This window comes from Melopsittacus undulatus, chromosome 4 (assembly GCF_012275295.1).
Source record: "Melopsittacus undulatus isolate bMelUnd1 chromosome 4, bMelUnd1.mat.Z, whole genome shotgun sequence".
Classification (NCBI taxonomy): Eukaryota; Metazoa; Chordata; class Aves; order Psittaciformes; family Psittaculidae; genus Melopsittacus; species Melopsittacus undulatus.
Genome location: NC_047530.1, coordinates 496,459 through 514,615, shown reverse-complemented (window position 1 = coordinate 514,615; position 18,157 = coordinate 496,459). Strand labels below are relative to the sequence as shown.

The 18,157-nt window shown below is 50.0% G+C and overlaps 2 protein-coding genes across 3 annotated transcripts in view; both read right to left on the bottom strand.

The window, feature by feature from the left end:
• On the bottom strand, nucleotides 1-7,699 carry TALDO1 (transaldolase 1). Its single transcript, XM_005141790.3, has 8 exons — nucleotides 7,517-7,699; nucleotides 5,267-5,390; nucleotides 4,722-4,829; nucleotides 3,971-4,102; nucleotides 3,383-3,558; nucleotides 2,568-2,765; nucleotides 1,455-1,600; nucleotides 1-228 (listed from the first exon to the last, which is right to left on the bottom strand). Exons 1-8 carry the CDS (start codon nucleotides 7,611-7,613, stop codon nucleotides 196-198), a joined length of 1,014 nt encoding a protein of 337 aa, XP_005141847.1. The 5' UTR covers nucleotides 7,614-7,699; the 3' UTR covers nucleotides 1-195.
• Nucleotides 7,700-9,587: 1,888 nt separating this feature from the next.
• The window catches only part of EPS8L2 (EPS8 signaling adaptor L2), a 59,741-nt gene continuing 51,171 nt past the window's right edge, over nucleotides 9,588-18,157 (bottom strand). For both annotated transcript variants that reach the window (XM_034061490.1, XM_034061491.1), the window contains exons 17-21: nucleotides 17,674-17,781; nucleotides 16,132-16,273; nucleotides 13,313-13,496; nucleotides 12,214-12,346; nucleotides 9,588-11,912 (exon numbers count right to left, since the gene is read on the bottom strand). In XM_034061490.1, the coding sequence (XP_033917381.1) occupies nucleotides 11,841-11,912; nucleotides 12,214-12,346; nucleotides 13,313-13,496; nucleotides 16,132-16,273; nucleotides 17,674-17,781 (639 nt within the window). In that variant the 3' untranslated portion in view covers nucleotides 9,588-11,840. The remainder of the gene's footprint in view (nucleotides 11,913-12,213; nucleotides 12,347-13,312; nucleotides 13,497-16,131; nucleotides 16,274-17,673; nucleotides 17,782-18,157) is intronic.

The window sequence follows — 18,157 nt, the reverse complement described above, 5'->3', positions numbered from 1 at the left end:
GGCTGTTACTTTGCATGTATTGACGAAAGTGCCACCAAAATTGGAAATGCTGTTTGTCCCTTTGCAAATAGATAAAAAAAAGCATGATACAGAAATCTATCCATGGACAGCATGAGACTTGTACGGGTAAGACAGTTGTACATCCATTTACCCTCGGGTGAGCCTCTTCCAGCCCTCAGGAGCATCCTCGTTTTCCTACTTCCCATTTTCAGCGCTGAACATTCGCTCCTAGAAAGAGAGGAGGAAAACACCAGAAGCTGAGGCAGAGTTTGGGAGCTGAGCTTTAACAATGCAGTTCACTGTGAAGCAGTTGTCTGTAGCAGCAAGTTGTGGAGACCTCGGAGCAGCTTCCAGTGTCTGAAGGGGGCTACAAGGATGCTGGAGAGGGGCTCTGCATCAGGGACTGCAGTGATAGGACAAGGGGTGATGGGTTCAGACTGAAACAGGGGAAGTTCAAGTTGGAGATAAGGAAGTTCTTCCTTGTGAGGGTGCCCAGAGAAGAGATGAATGCTCCATCCCCAGCAGTGTTCAAGGCCAGGTTGGACAGAGTCTTGGGTGACACGGTCTAAAGTGATGCATCCTTGCCCATGGCAGGGGTTGGAACTGGATGATCCTAAGGTCCTTCCCAACCCAAACCATTCTATGATTCTAAGTGCTAGTTCAGGTACACTTGGTGTGTATTTTTCCCCCCCAAAATGTTAATGCCCTTTGAAAGCTTCCCCATAAGCTGACACAGGACTTCCACATGGCCTGGCTCTACTCAGATCTGCTTGTGGTGCCTCCTAGTGCCAAGTACAGACATGATTTACTTCCAGCTCCATATCTAGAGATTATTTACATGTCTCCTACCACTGCTGACAACTAAAGAGTTTCAATTAGACTTCAAGGCCTTTTCACTTTGACAGCAGTGTTGTCTTGACCAGCTGCCAGCCTAAACACTGCCTCGGGCCTCAAGCACCTGGTGTGGCTATAGACATCCCATTAATTCTTTCTTGAGATGCAGGGAGGTGTTACCATGTTCACTTCACTTAGGTGGCCAGTTTGCAAGCTGCCTGTCCTACATAACATGTACCACCTGCATAGAAACCTGACCAGACTTGCTCACAGGTTCCTAATCCTTGGCTATATCACAGGGAGCTGCAGGGTAGCAACATGAGAGGTGGCAGTGTGAGTGGTGGGCAGCTAGCATAAGGCAAGGGGGAATGGCTTAAACCTGCCCAAGGGGAGACTGAGCTGAGCTCTTAGGCAGAAGCTGTTCCCTGGGAGGGTGCTGAGGCGCTGGCACAGGGTGCCCAGAGAAGCTGTGGCTGCCCCATCCCTGGCAGTGCTCAAGGCCAGGTTGGACACAGGGGCTTGGAGCAACTGCTCCATGGGAAGGGGTTGGGGTTGGAGCTGGAGGAGCTTTAAGGACCTTTCCAACCCAAACTACTTGGATTCTATGCTGTAACATTTACCTTTAACATCCTCTCCAGCTTAACTGCATCTGCAGCAAACTTTCTGATCCCATCAGATAATTTCTCCACAGCCATTTGGTCTTCATTGTGGTGCCAGCGGAATGCCTTCTCATCCAGATGGAGCTTCTCGAGATCACATGCCTGAGCTGTACAATGGGACGTAAAAGAGAGACAAACCCATCAGATTATCATCAAATAACCACCATCAGAAATGATTTAGGAAGGAATCAGCTCCAGCAGTTGAGTCATTCCAATTTCCAACATGACTTGCTACAGGAAGACATTCTGGGATGCAGGACTGAAAGTGCCCCTGATCTGCTTTTGGGAGAGGAACAGAAGGTAACCTAGATAGTCAGTTTCTCTTAAAATACAATGTTTATGTGCATGTTATTGTCTTGTATCTGCTTCCAAATGGAACTTTCAGGCCTATTACAAAGAATCATGCAACAGTCCTGTTGCAGTGAGACTTTGTAAGCAAATATGCTGAACAATTTGGTCTTTGATCATTTAGCAAGTCCTGAACAAAAGCTCAATTGATAACACTCCTCCAGGCCAGCTCCGTCCTGTACCCAGCAGCCCATGGCTACACTGTGCACAAATCTCTCCTGAGGTGTAAAGCAGCATTTGAAAAGGAACAGCAGTGCAATGGGTATGTTCATTCAAAGCCATTGTGGTAGAGTATCACTAAGTCTTGTCTACAATTCACTTCCAGAGTTTCTGGAGGGAAAACCCCACTTTTTGGCATGTTTAGGGCCAATTCCATCACTGATGCAATATTAAGATTAAACCAGGTTTGTCATCTTTGCTAATGGCCAGTAAAATCTTATCCCAAGTGTATAATGTACAAACCTCTTCCTGCCCTCTCAGAAGGTGCATGGTATTAAAACACAAGTCAGATCCCATCCCACTTCCAGTTAGTGTCCTCAGCATCACTCAAGACCCTAAAGTGACTGTGTGGCAGTAGCAGCACTGTTGTAATGAGGCTACAATGCTTTAGAGGGGGGTCAGGATTTACCCTTAGAGAAAGAAACACAGAGCTGAGGGGAACAACTCACTCAGCACTCAATAAGAAAAGGAGCCTGAGCAAGCCCCTGTCCCCAAACACAGGCTTACCTTCTTTTACACTGAGTGTGGGAGTTAACTTGACATACTCTTTGCTGAGCTCTGCCAAAAGTTTGGGTGAAATGGTGAGATAGTCACAGCCTGTCAGGGCTTTTATTTCACCAGTATTTCGAAATGAAGCCCCCATCACAATGGTTTTGTAGCCAAACTTCTTGTAGTAGTTGTAGATCTTGGTGACACTCTTCACTCCTAAAAGGGAGAAATGGGCAGCTTTCAGGGTGATAAAACCCAAGAGGGAGATGGTGCTGCTGGAGTGAGTCCTGAGGAGGACATGGAGCTGCCCTGAGGGCTGGAGCAGCTCTGCTCTGGAGCCAGGCTGAGAGAGCTGGGCTGGGGCAGCCTGGACAAGAGAAGGCTCCTGAAGGGGAGACCTGAGAGCAGCTCCAGTGCCTAAAGGGGCTGCAGGAAAGCTGGAGAGGGGCTTGGGACAAGGGATGTAGGGACAGGCCAAGGGGAATGGCTTGAACCTGCCTAAGAGAGGGGAGACTGAGCTGAGCTCTGAGGCAGAAGCTGTTCCCTGGGAGGGTGCTGAGGCGCTGGCACAGGGTGCCCAGAGAAGCTGTGGCTGCCCCATCGCTGGCAGTGCTCAAGGCCAGGCTGGACACAGGGGCTTGGAGCAGCTGCTCCAGTGGAAGGGGTTGGAGCTGGAGGAGCTTTAAGGTCCCTTCCAACCCAAACCAGGCTGGGATGTACAAACAATGATTTATCACATGCTCAAACCCAACGTATTTTCACAAGGGGATTCATGAGTCAACTGCACTTTGATGAGTAGTTAGTCTGTGTTTAACGATGCATTAAAAGCTCACCTGGATCCTCTGAGGGTTCATAGCTTTTCTTGTCTCCATTTGCAACATACCAGTCCAGGATACGTCCTACGAATGGGGAGATCAGAGTAACTCCAGCTTCAGCACAGGCAACTGCCTGAGCAAAGGAGAACAGCAAGGTCATGTTGCAGTGAATCCCATACTCTGCTTCCAGGACCCTGCAGACAGAGGGTTAAAACAGCAGTTTGCTCACCTACTGAATGTCTGTTTTACTAAATAGTAGGTTAAACTATTGAGTTATGTTAGGAATGTTGCTCAGCTGAGAAGCTTTAAAGGTTTAACTACCAGCAAGTGTTTTCTGCTGTCAGAATGTGCTTTATTAATGCTGTTCCTTGAAGCAAACTCAGACTCCTTAGTGTGACATCTCAGGAAACTCTTACTTGTGGCCTGGCTCTTGTATGAGCAAACCTTTCCTCTTTCAACACAAAGCTGCAGCACCTTCCTTGCTCACTGCACCCCAGTGACAGGCTTCCTGGTGCCATGCTTTCCAAACAGCTCCTTAGTTTAAGTATGGAATGTGTGAGCAGGCAGAAGCATGCAATGAATCAGCACACCAGGTACAGTACTTACTTGCCAGCCTGGATTCCTTCCCACGTTGAAGAGAGCTTGATGAGGATCCGATCTTTACCAATTCCTGCTTCCTTATAAAGGTCAATGAGGCGCCTGGCTCTTTGAATCATTCCTTCCTTATCAAAGGACAACCTTTGGAACAAGAGCAGGACTGCTTAAGATTGACGTTTAAATGCTCTCCCCCCAAACCCCACTGAAAAACATTGTCTTCTTTTATTAGTTATATGCCAATAGTGTGTTTCAGTTCTCAGAGATGCTTCCTGAGCCCATCAAGTAGGTGTTTGCCAGCACCACTGCTCCTTGACTCAGAGGATCCACAGCTCCAGATGGTTCTCCTTGAGAATGTTAAGGATTTCCTCCTGTTTTCCCCAGTGAATGCAGGAGCATTAGAAGTGACTTGGCAGTGAGTAGTTAACAGATAAACCCTATGTGAGTCTTGAAAGAAACTGTGCAAACAGATCTCTTGGTCAACTAAGAAGACATCACACAGAAAAGAATAAGTGTACTGGAAGCATCAGGCTTAAGGAGCAAGGGGAGATGACAGAAATCCAAACTCAGCATTTCTTGTTCTCATACAGTTCTGTCACAGAATCAAGCAGGAAATCCATGTCCTAACTAAACATGAACAACATAAACCCTTGCTAATGTCAAAGAGGGAGCTCTCTAGTCAAGAACCTCTTTCTCCAACTCACATCATGTCTCTTTCTGCCTGTACAAATCTCCAGGGTAACCCAGAGGGAAAAGAGCCAACCTTGCATCCACCTCTGTGGACACACGCCCAGGTATCCGCTTCAGTATTTCAGCTCCAAAGAGCACAAAAAGTTTGTCACAAGCATTTTTGATCTGCTCCTCTTCTGACCTGGAAAGCACAGAGAGCAAAAGCATTGCCATGAGGGGGAGGAGGAGGAAATGCATTCACGCCTTGCCGTGGATCTGAAGATCTAATGTCACAGCCCATTTAACATTAAGCTCCAGAGTTCAAAGAGCCACTTCTCTGCTCCGTGTTCAAGTGCCACCCTCCCTGCACCACCAGCACTGTTACCTTTGCTCACTGTCTCTTATAATGCTGTCAACTCCAGAGTGTTTCCCTGAGCAGCACTAGAAGGCCACGTGTGAACTGGTGCTTCAAAGCACATCCAAAATGAGCACAAGAAGTTCTGTCTTTATGGATTAAGGCTTTTTGGGGCAGGAGATACACCCATGAGAGGAAAATCCCAGTGAACTGCTTGTACTAAAGACTATTTGTATAAATAAGGTGTCTTAGGCATCTATGGAGATAAAAACCCCTTTAGTTACCCGCCAAGCTTCTTCCCATAGGCAACAGCATCATCCACCAGTTCCTGGTAAGCTGGCATCTGAGCAGCAGCTAGGATCAGAGAGGGGTTTGTGGTGGCATCCAGGGGCTTGTACTCATCAATTGCTGGAGAAATAAAAAGAGCCTGTTTAGAACCAGGAGCAGGGCTGAGCAATTCAAAGGGGTTTGCTCCAGTGTGTGTGAACACAAACCCTCGTGGCTGTAGGGTTGTAGTGTTCGTGATGGAGCAGATGAGTGCAGGGTGATGTTCAAATCAGGCTGCAGCCTGAAAGCTTGTGCCACAAGGACCATGAGGATAATGGAGCTACAACAGTGAGTACAGCAGAGTTTGCTCACTACTGCCCACAAGAAATGAACTCATGGAGAAGACAGATGAGAAGTGGTACTCATTTTCAGCTTCCATCAATCCATACTGTATTCAGCAGCACTGCCAAGTTGCAGGAAGCACAGTAGGGAGGTGAAGACAAGGGGATCTTTCTTCCCTCTGAGCAGCTGTCTACAACTGCTTGCACCAGAACTCCTCACCAGCCAGGCTCCAGTAACTTTTCTTAGTGCTTTTGAAGCTTCAAAGAGTTGCAGACCATTTCTTAGCATCCATTCTTGTAACTCCCATGTACTCCCTCCTGTACAGAAGTTATTTCACCCTTAGGTTTTCCTTAAGCCCCAGACTACACCTATTTGAGGGGACACGCACTGTTTGCAGGAGCAGGCTGTGACCTCCATGTGTGGCTCTCATCACAGCCAGGCTGCCTGGCATGCAGAGCCTGACTCAGCAACCAGGCCAGAGAGGGAACCTCTGCAGGGCCCTCCAGTGATTCCTGCTCCCAGGTTAGCAGAGCTGAACATCAAAACCAACAGAATGTTCATAACTGGCTCATTTTCCTCAGGGATTGTAGGTGAAACCCCAAGTTTGAGAGTGCAACCTCATGTTTTGAGTCCTAAAAGTATCATTTTTCCATAGCTCCCTCCTGGACAATGATCGTGATCCTGGAGCTAGTCCATTCCACACACAGGTCCTTCAAAACACGCTTTAATTCACATGGATATGGCTTAAAATAAAGCAGGATGGCAACAACAGTCAGTCCTGGAGCTCAAGCACAGTTGTAGAGAAGTGTATGTTGGCTGTTGGTTACTTCTTTCCAGCATTGCAGCATCTGAAGAGTCTTGTGGGTGTTTGGCAACAGGCACAGTGGCCTCGTGAAGCCTGTCACCAGGAGTTCCTGCTTCTCCCCACCACCAGGAACTGGGTGAGCAAGAGCTGTGCCATCAGGGATTGATTGACCTGAAGTCCATGTGCCTGTTGGGATGGTCCAGGGAGTCAGATGCTGACTGAAGCCTTGTCTGGATCATGCAGAAGACCCACAACAGGCAGGCAGGGATCAAGTGTACAACTGCTTCAAGGAGTCTTCAGCCTCTGAACACAAACACCCCCTAAGGCATCACAAGGATGTTTTCACAACCGCGGTAGGCAGGTTTGAAATCCATGCCCCATCCCTGGCAGTGCTCAAGGCCAGGTTGGACACAGGGGCTTGGAGCAGCTGCTCCAGTGGAAGGGGTTGGAGGAGCTTTAAGGTCCCTTCCAACACGAACCATGTTATGACTCCGTGAATTAAGCTGGGCTCAAGCCAGGTTTGTTGCTACTCCAAAGCACACAAACCTCTCCAGGCTGAGGTTATCCCCCGGTGCTTCCAGCTCTCCCCATGGTTGATGAAGCTGCATCCGTGCTCCGAACCCTCTGTGGTACCGTGGTTCATCCCAGTCAGCCTGGCACAAGCGGGTGATGGTTTCCCCGTCACACTTGACACCAGGTAACAACCGTGTGTGTGTGTGACCTGGCTCAGCACCGTGGGTCCTGCATTCACCGGTGGGAGCCAGTGCCGGTGCCGGTTCATCCATAGCAAGGGGGATTAACGCAGCACCAGATTACCGGGGGGGGGGGGGGGTTAGGCAGGATCCAGGACATTCCCAAGGGAGGGATTCTCCAAGTCCCACGTCCTGGGAAACCTCCGTGGTGTGGAATTAAAACCACCCAAAACCAAGCCTTACCCCCCCCCCCCCCACGTACCGGCTCCTTTAGCAACGCCGGACCCCCCCCCCCCCCCCCCGCCCCAGAGTGGTTCGTCCCCCTCGGCCGCTCACTCCATGGGCCGGACGCGCCCACTCTCCACAGGGCGGGGGGGGGGGGAGGAAGCAGTGACAGGTTCCCCCCCGTTCCCCCCGCCGCCTCTCACCGTTGAAGTCCCCGGTGTCCGCCACCACCGTGGTGTGGTGCTTGAGCTGGTCCAGCACCGACTCCATCTTCTGCCGCTTGACGGGGGACACCGACATGATCCGTGGGGTGTGCGTGAGGCCGGACCGTCCGTGAGGAACCAGAGGGGAGCCGGCGTGTGCGCGCACCCACTCCTCGCTCGCTCCCGACACCCGCCGCCCGCAGCCAATCACATCCCAGGAGGGAGGCTGCGAGCCAATCAGAAGCGCGGAGGTAAGACGGACGCGGCTGGGAGGAGGGGAGAAGGGAGGAAGGGAGTCGCTGATTGGGCGGTTCCTCAGGGCCGGTGGTCACCTTGGTGACGGGGGATGCGGCTGCCCCCGCTCGCCATTGCCCACCGCACCGTGAGGGCGGCCGGTACCCGGTGCTTCTGCCCGGTCCGAGGGTCCCTCCTGCCCCGTGAACCCCCCATGGGCCTCCGCACCCACGGATGAGCCGCCTGAACCTTCCTCCGGCACCCGTTACCATTGGGGCCATGCCGCTGCAGGGCTCGGCCGGGACACAAGATGGCGGCGGGACGGTGCCTGAGGCGTTGGCCCCGTTTAGCAGCCGTGAGGACAGGTTTCACCTGGGTTAACCGGTTGCTGGAGCTCAGCGATGCGTTTCCTCCCTTGCTCTTGTAGTAGGGCTTGAAAGCGGCTTGTGGGCCACGGCCCCGGGCTGCTCTGCCGGGTGGAGAGCCCCTAACCCGGTAAGGTGTGCACCATTGGGCACACAGGGCTGTTTATGGCCTAAGCTTCCTTTGAGGGAAGGCAACGCCGTTGACAGGGTTGTGATTCCAAACGGGAATGTTGCAGTCTGCCCCTTGGCCTTTAAACAGGAGCTCTTTGGATCATGCTGTTCCACTCATTTTGTCTTGTATTGTGTTCAGCTGTGGAAGCTGCCATGGTAATTTCCCTTCCTGATACACAGGAATATGCTTTTGTACAGTCTCCTGGTGCTTTGTTCTACTCAAAGGGAGGATAATGGGAAGAGGCGTTGGGTTTGAGTCCTGGTTGGATCCTGTCACTGTGTAGGAAACGTGTTCTCATTGCTTCCAGAGTCCTTTGCCAAGGGATAAGAGAGGCTCCTTTGTACATCCCTTCCCTTTGCTTTGTTCTTGGCCCTGCATTCGCTGGCATTGCCCGTTTTTAGCTTGCCAGTGCAAAATGTAGCCTTGGGCACTATCTGTGTGTGTTGGCTCAGCTGCATGTTTAGAGCTGTTCTTCAGGATGATGAGTGAGAGGAGGTTTGGGGTTTTTCTCAGCACTTAATGGTGCCACGGGTGGGATTTTCACCTGGTTTCAGACAGGAATGATTACCAGGGCACTAACACCCGTCCTCTTGAATGGCATTTCCCCAGGAACAAAAGGAAACAGTTCCAGGTACTTCACTGTGTATGTCAGTCTCACAGTGACATTAACCTGCCCGAGGGGAGACTGAGCTGAGCTCTGAGGCAGAAGCTGTTCCCTGTGAGGGTGCTGAGGCGCTGGCACAGGGTGCCCAGAGAAGCTGTGGCTGCCCCATCCCTGGCAGTGCTCAAGGCCAGGTTGGACACAGGGGCTTGGAGCAGCTGCTCCATGGGAAGGGGTTGGGGTTGGAGGAGCTTTAAAGTCCCTTCAACCCAAACCAGGCTGGGATGCTGTGAAAAAGCAGTCCTTAAGAATTGCTTTTGTAGAATCACAGAATGGTTTGGGTTGGAAAGGACCTCAGGATCATCCAGTTCCAACCTCTGCCATGGGCAGGGACACCTCACACTAAACCATGGCACCCAAGGCTTCATCCAACCTGGCCTTGAACACTGCCAGGGATGGAGCATTCACAACCTCCCTGGGCAACCCATTCCAGTGCCTCAGCACCCTCACAGCAAAGAATTTCTTCCTTAGATCCAGTCTAAACCTCTGCTGTTTCAGTTTCAACCCATTACCCCTTGTCCTGTCACTACAGTCTCTAATGAAGAGTCCCTCCCCAGCATCCCTGTAGCCTCCTTCAGACACTGGAAGCTGCTCTGAGGTCTCCACGCAGCTTCTCCAGAGAAAGACACAGAGCCAGAGTTATAACTTAGCTATTTTAATAAATCTTATACAGTGCATGGTTATATCATTTATCCTTTGTTCAATTACATTAATGTACAGTACATTATAGCTTTATCTGCAGGCAGTACAAATAGATGCACAGCTCAGTCATATGGAGATTGTAAAAGTGACTTCTGCATAAAGTCTACTGGTACATGTATGTCATGAAATGCCCCCGTGGCTCCCAGCTTTCCACCTCTGTTAGAATCCCAAGTAACTCTCATTGTGTGTGATTTCCTTCCTCTATACCCACAGCCCAGAAGGATGCTGTGTTCCCTACCTCACCAGTTGGTTTTGTTTCCGTTTTAGAAGAGATTCAGCCTCCTGTGCTTCAACACCTGCTTCCCATCTGCACCTGAACCCAGAGCCAGGGCTGCTCAGGAGGATTGGCCTCTTCATCCCTCCCTGACAAGCTGAGTGCCAATTCCAGCTGCTGCAGTGAAGCAGTGACCATGCTCCTCCCCTGTGAGTTCCCTGCCTGCACCCTCGTCCAGCTGGTGCTAACCATGTCCTGTTGCAAGAGGAGGAAAAGATACACGTTTTGGAAGAACAAACCCAAAACTGAGAGGAGCATCAGTGTTCTCAGACACATGTTCCCCAGTCCCTGCTCCACAGCAGCATGGCATTAAATGTGCAAAGATTTAGGCATGTGCTTAGGCTTTAAAGGAGGTGAGACCATTGACAGCAGGTAAAGGAAAGCACATGTGTGTCTTTGTGGAGTCTGGACCTGCCTTCCAATTCAGCCAGAGTTAACGGGTGTGAATGAAGGAGACAAAGTGTTCATGGTCTATGAGCAGCTCCTGTAAATGTGTTTGCTTTGCTACAAGTCGGTTTGGAAGTAAATTCCAGATCTAAATGCAGCCTGTGCCAAACTTGCTGTGGGCAGGAAATCTGATAGGTGCTTGTTTGAGCTTTTAAAGCTTTGATTAAATGACTGGTGCATAATCCCTCATTTTGTCTCTAGGGAAAGGGCATTTTTGCTTATGCCTATTTTGGATTGTAAGAATGGGGGGTACTTCACTAGATACATGTGCATCTGCACATAATGTTATTAAGGAAAGAAGGAAGTGAAGAGCAACAGCCTCTGTTAAATTGGTTTTTTTCTTGTGGCCATTTACTTGTATTAAAACCCTTTCCCAGTTGTGCTTTTGTTTCTTCAGTTATTTAGGAAGCATTTCAGATTGCTCTTGGCAATGAAAAGGTGAAGGTGGGGATGAGGTTGGGAGCAAATAGCAGGGGCTTCCCTTCAGCTTGTCTCAGGCCTGGCTTTGGCAGTGTTGCAGCTCAGGTTCAGTGCCAAGGAGATGGGCTGCAAGGCTGCCCTGAGCCCTGGCCTCTTTGCAGGCAGGGATGAGCACAGAATCATGGAATGGTTTGGACTGGAAGGGACCTTAAAGCTCCTCCAGCTCCAACCCCTGTTCCTACAGGCCCTGGGGAGGGACTTTGTACAAGGGCCTGAAGGGAAAGGACAAGGGGGAATGGGTTTGAAAACTCAGAGAAGGTTTAGATGAGACATTAGGAAGAAATTCTGATGTCTTCCTACTGCTGGACCTTAGCTCACCTGTTTGCAGCTTCAAATCACTTGGATCCTGCTCATTGTGTAATGAAAGCCCATTGCCACTGTCTGAAGACAGTACTAACTGGTGCAGGAAGGGAGCAGCCAGTCTTAGATCCTGAGTGCTGCAATTGATCCAAGAGGGGACATGGGGGCACAGAAAGAGGACAGTGAGTTCTCACAGAGCCTCTGCAGGGCCATGGAGAAGGAAATGCAAAGTGAGGGGGAAAAGACTTATATCTATGGTCCAGACCAAACATTCAGGCTGGCTCATTCCCTATGTGTGCCATGCTCTTCCCAAGCCATGCCAGCAAGGGGGGTTAGAGCAGGGACAGCCCTATGAGGAAAGCTTTGTGGGGTGTTTCTAGCTCAAATCCAACCATTGTCCGACATTCAGCCATGTGTGTGAATTCTCTTCTGCTCTGCTGCATGCACATAAAATTTCAGTATAAAATATATAGTTATATAAAAAAAATACTCCATGCAATATTAAAACACCTTTCCCAATGGAACATGGTCTTACTGTCTACCCTTCTCACCAGTGTTCATGGAAGTGTCACTGTGATGGCAGCTGCACACTAAGTGCAGCACTGCTGTCCCTCACCTGGAGCAGGGGTTGTTGCTGCCATTCCCTTTTCCTGCACTACTATGACTAAGAGCTCAACTAAAGCAGAGGTTTAATTAGCAGAATCAATCCTTTCCTGGCGGCGCTTCATGATCTCCTGCAGCTCAGACTCCCCTCTGCTCTTCTGGAATGGAAACAAAACAGGAAGGTTGAATTCATCTTCAAGCTGTAGTTACAGTATTTAAATGCTGGTAGAGCTGTTCTCAAAGGGGTGATACCAATGAGAGGGGCAGGTTCATCGGTGGGAAGAAGGTGATGTGGGGCCTTTTGCTTACAAACCTTACCAGCATTTATTGGTTGTGTGGTTTCTGGTTGGTTGTTGGGGGGTTTTAGGTTGTATTTCATGAGATGTGTGTTTAATGGGGTACCTGCCACTGCTGGTACAAGCACCCATTCAGGCAGGAGCTGTCCCAAAAGCTGCTTACCTCCAGCTGGTTTTTCTCCACGGTGATTTTACTGTAGACTCTGTTGCCCTCATCACCACACACCTTCTTCAGCTCCTCCCTGTTGAGGGAGAAGAGCTGGGCTCCGGTGAGGATCCCAAGGTGTTCCACTGTCCTGGAAGACACAAAGGGAGATGGTGGTTGTGTTACACATGGCCAAAGGTGAGGAGTCAGAGATGGAAGGGCTTGGAGCATGTGATGTGCAGCTCCTACACCAGAAGGTTATCACACACAAGGTGCTGGGGCTGTGCCAGGGTGGCAGCTGTTGGGTAACCCAAGCTCTAGGCAGGGATGACAGGACATCAAGCCAGGAAGAGTGGGTGAAGCCATATGTCACCCTGGCACCCACTGTGTACCCAGCCCACGGGCATTGCAGTGATTTCACTCCAGCCACAGCATGTTTGCAGAGCAATCCTGGAGCTCCTCTTGGCTCCCTCTGCAGAGCGTGGGTTGTAGCTCCTAACCCTTGACCATGCACAGCTTTTTGGTCCTCTGCTGGTGGCTGAGGAGGGTCTGGCTCTTCCTGTCTAGGACAGCTTAGAATCCCAGAGTGGTTTGGGTTGGAAGGGACCTTAAAGCTCATCCAGTCCCCAACCCCCTGCCAAGGACAGGGACACCTTCCACTAGAGCAGCTTCACCAGAGACAGGCAGTCACCTGGAACTGGCGCTTCAGGCCATGAGCTTTGTTACTGCACCAGTTATTTCTCTCTAAGCTCAGCACTCTGAACTGGGTAACTGGGACCAGACAAGCATCAGTGGCAGGATGTTGTGCCATGCTGGGCTGTGAGTTGTGGGAATAAGCAAGACTGTTCCTTTATTGAGCTGCACATTAGGTCTTTTGCTGCATTGCAAGGCAAGGTTTACTTGAGAGTGTAGAAGGAAGAAAGGGAGGAAGTTTGTGCTCTGAACTGGATATAATATATTAAATATAGCCTGGATTTAATATGCTTGAAATCTAATTCACACCACAGACTCTGTAAGTAAATATGACTTCTAATCCAGCTGAAACACTGCAAGCTGCCTCCTCACTCCTTTCTCCATGAAGAGCCAGCATTTCATAGAGCAGCAAACCAGATCTTACTCTTTGCTGAATGACTTTGCCTCCAGCCAAGCTTTGACTTCCTCAGTGCTGGACTCAAAGGTGAGGGGCACAAAAACCTGCTGTGGCTTTTCCACTTTGAAATTCCGATGAGGAGGCTGAATTTTGTTGTTTGTGATCTTCTTTAGCAGCTCATCGTTCAGCTCATCCATTTGGTGAATCAGTTCTGGGGAACAAGGCACAAGGTATAGGGTAAGGGAAGGGAATCAAGTGGTCAGTCAGAGATCCTATGAAATCCATGTGTTTGTGGGGACACTGTGAGGAAGAGCAGAACGTGGCTCAGCAGTTTTATTAACTCTAGATACACCAAAGGAAAGTGCTTACTTTGGTATTTGAGCTGTAAAGAACAGGCTTAAGTGCTTTGTTAGAGCTATAGGTTGAGCAATGACATTCTGACCTTTGAATCTCCATCAGGAGCCAATGTGTAAAGGAGCCCAGTACAGCTCTGGAGGCTGCAGGATCCTGTGGGAATCTGCCCTTTCCTCCCAAGCCAACACTCTCCACTTCCTGCAGCCTTTGGAACCTCATTTCTCTTTGGGAGGAACTCAGAGTTCTGCAGCTCTCCAGAGTGATGGAGAAAGCACCAAATAAAGCTGAGTGCTCATTGCTCACACAGTGACCACTGAGGCCTAAAGCTGCTCAAGGGTTTCTTGCAGGGCAACTGTCTGAGGTTTTGGCCTCATTGCTTCAGCTACATCCATTATGGTGATTGGAGAGTCTTGGAACAAGCGTTCCTGCTCCTGGGAGACATTAAATCCCTGGTTCTGCTGTTAACCAGCATCAGTATCAGTGTGTAATGCCTAGAGGAAGGTATATTCTCTATCCAGGTCCACACAAACATACTGTGAACTGTCTTATTTAGTGAGCATTTAACTATGTGGAGGTTGCTCTGGTGTGCAAGAGGAGAGCTCACATCTGCAGAGGCCTTTGCTTTTAGCCAACAGAACTACACCAGCAACCAACCTGCCTAGACAGTTCTTGGTCAGAAGCACTTGGTGGGTGTTGTATGTTGCAACGTAATAGGAATGTGCTTTGATAAGAACACATTCATTGTGGTTTTGTGACTGGTGTCTGTACTGGGTGCTGGGAAAGAGCCATATTCTCACCTGTTTTCATAGCATCCCAGACTGGTTTGGGTTGGAAGGGGCCTTAAAGCTCCTCCAGCTCCAACCCCAACCCCTTCCACTGGAGCAGCTGCTCCAAGCCCCTGTGTCCAACCTGGCTTCTGCCTCAGAGCTCAGCTCAGTCTCCCCTATTCTGTCAGGTTCAAGCCATCCCCCTTGGCCTGGCCCTACAGGCCCTTGTCCCAAGCCCCTCTCCAGGTTTCTTCTAGATTTTATATGTATATAAATTGTATATTTTGTATATATAATTGTATAGTTTATATATACACAGATTGATATTGGGGCTGAGCTTGTTCCTCCTGTTGCTAACTTCTGTTCATCACCTCCTTCAAAAGACATAAACCCACCACACCAACCAGCACAAGTTTGCTCAAGGGTGTACACCTGATCTGACAGTGTCTTTGCTCCCACTGGTGCTGTGATAAGGGACAGAGTCCCATTCCCTGCTGCCTGGTGTTGCTGTTGTGGTTTTGCTTTAGTTTGTCATCTTCCTCTTTGTGAGTTACTTTGTTCCCTTCAGGATACTGAAATAAGGAAACTGTCCTACAACTCAGCAGCAGGAGGGGGAGAAGCCTCATGAGACAGCAGAAGGGAGGCCCCATGAGCTGCTTCTGGGAATGGGGTTCCCATTCTTCCTGCCCCTTGATAGCCATGTATTGTCTTCCTGTTGCCCTGTTGCCTGATGTGGAAGCCCAACCGTGAGTACCTACAACTTGAATGTTGGTTTTGGGCCCTGCTCCTTCTACTTTTCAGTCTTCTGCTACTTGTAATAAGGAATTCACTGATTCTATTCCTCAGAGCTCCAGCTATTGCTGAACAGCTAAACAGGAACAGCAGGAAGCATGAGCTGGGAGTGAGCAGCACGCTCAGCCAGTGTCACAGTTTCCATGGGACTCCTAAAGGCTGTGGAAACAACTCAGTGTTATTAATAGGTACGTGTCTGTGATGCTCATGTTGTGGGGTTTCCATCATTCCAGAATGGCTGTGACCTACAGGAGTCCACAGCAGCTGAACAAGGGATGAATCCTGACTGTGGCCTTGGGGAAACAGCTTGTTCTGGGTGTAGGGAGGGTGTGATGGTGATGAGGGGAGCAGGGCTCCTGGTTTCCCCATGCTCTGTGACTCCACTGTTGCACAACCTGGAACCTCCTCCAAAACCACTGCTGGCATACTGCTTATCACTGAAAGCTGCAGGCACTCCTTGTGCAGAGCCTGATGAGAGGGAACACACTTGGGTAGGTCTGGTTACACATAACAGTGGCCAAAATAGTGACCAGACTATGGTAAGAGCAAAGCAAGAAAGAAAACCACTGGGACTGAGAGAGAGCAAACCCAAAGTGTGAGCTCACAGAGACTTCTCAAGCCCCAACATGCAAAGCCACAGTTCTCTGACTGCCTGAGGCTGCTGTGTGACATGTGGGAGGTGTCTGATGCTGGGAACATGGTGAGGGACACACACAATCCAGACTGGTTTATATTGCAAAGGACCTTGAAGCCCATCCAGCTCCAACCCCTTCCACTGGAGCAGCTGTGTCCAACCTGGCCTTGAGCACTGCCAGGGATGGGGCAGCCACAGCTTCTCTGGGCACCCTGTGCCAGCGCCTCAGCACCCTCCCAGGGAACAGCTTCCTTATATCCACCCCAAATCCCATGTTCCAACCTGAAGCTGTTACATACGTTCTTTGGCATCCTGGGGTGAGTTACGGGATAACATTTCGCTTCCCCATTTATCCCCAGCATAGCTGGCAGGCAGCTTGTGAGTTGGGCTGGATGGTCCATATCCCCTGGGGCTCAGGTCTCCTTTGTACCTCTGGTTGGACTGGGGGGTAAGAAAGGGAAAGAATAAGGATGTGTAAGATCTTTTATGGCTGTTTTTCATTGTCTTGAGCTCTTTGCCTCCCACCCACAACAGCAAACAGAGGAATGAATCACTGTGCTCTCCCTGTGCTGATCCAGGGCTGCTCAGCTCAGGCTGGTGGGACTCAGGTGGAGCTGCATGGAAGAAGTTCACTTCTGGGGTCTCACAGAACCCAAAGGCTGTGAGAAGACATTTGCACCCCCACAAAACACTTGTCACACTGTTCTCTGCTTGCTTACTATGCTGTAGATGGCTATGCTCACACATGCAACTCAGCCCTTTAGCCTTTGGCTGGGCCGAAATCACTGCTCACAGGGCTTCCTTTGGGGTGGAGAGCAAGGGAAGCAAATGATTTTCATATGAAACCAAGCAGAAAGCCCATGTGAAGCTGAAGCATCTGGTCACTGATATGAACAGACACTGCTCTGGTCACTGATATGAAGTGACACCACTGCCAAGTGCCTGGAGCAGTCTGGAAAGGGTTTCTGGACACTCTGGTTGAACTAACAGCTTTTACCCACAGGCTGCTGTGGCACCTTATGCTTTGCCCAGGCTGGGGAATACCAAAGGGGGGGAAGCAATTCCATGTTTCCTTAGGGCATTTTGAGCTCTCCAGCTCCTGCAAGGTGCTTGAGAGCAATACTCACTTAATACTCATACAGATGGCATTTCCATCTGCCTGCACTCCAGTAACGTGTTCCTGCTGCTGAACTAAGCTGGATGAGGGAATTGTCTGCCTTGAATTCAACTCCCAATATATTGTTCAGCATTTTCATGGCAAAATTAGCCTTTATGGCTGTTTTATGGCTGTTTATGGTCTTGTCATGTCCACAGCCCAGCTCTGATAGCAGCAGGGTTCTACAACAGGGGAGGGGGTAAAGCATAGACTGAGGAGGACATGGGTTTGGGAGGAAGGCACTGGCCAAAGGCAGAACTCTCAGAAGCTGTTTGATGACACCTCAATGTGAGACATCTCCTGTTGGGGTGACAAGCCATGGTGCTAGGTTGGGGTGGTTGTTCCTTCCATTCAGGGTCATTGCTCATAGCAGGCTGCTTCTGTAGCACAGGGCTCAGCCTTCCCATCCCATAACCCTGCCTGCCAGTGCTTCACATCTGGAAGCAGGAGGAAAGCATGAGGCTGCTGCATGGGTGGGAAGGAAAGCCCTGATTATGGGGAGGCAAAATGGGAGAGCTTTATCATAGGAGACTCAGGAATCTCCAGCATCCTGGTTCATCTACGTGTTCATCCCAACCTGTGCACAGCATCCTAAGAACTCCAGGGAGGTCTAATGACAAGGTTATCTCAGAGGCTGGTTGTGGTCTGCAGCTGGGTACCAGTTAAACATCACCTGAGCACAGACCTGTTCAAGCTCGTCCAGTTTCACCACATCCAGGATGTTGTAAGGGACGTATCCAGCCTGCCCGCTCCGGTTGAGCAGCTTCCACCACTGCTTATTGTCCTCCAACACCTATAGAGGGGCAAGAGTAAACTGGTGAGTGAGGACGTCAGATTCCTGCATGCATAAAAGGCATAAACTGGGAATAAAAGACACAGTAACATGAAGCTGTCAGGATAACATCACTGAGACCAGAAGCTGGTAAATGGGTATCACACTCATTTGTAGTTCAGGATTGAAGCCTTTCCTGAAAGCATCAGAACTGATGCTGATGATGAACAGGAGAGCATCTCTGGGGGGAAACAGACCAGGAGGGGTCAAGAACTCGTTGCTCATAGGATCCCAGAGTGGTTTGGGTTGGAAGGGACCTTAAAGCTCCTCCAGCTCCAACCCCTTCCACTGGAGCAGCTGCTCCAAGCCCCTGTGTCCAACCTGGCCTTGAGCACTG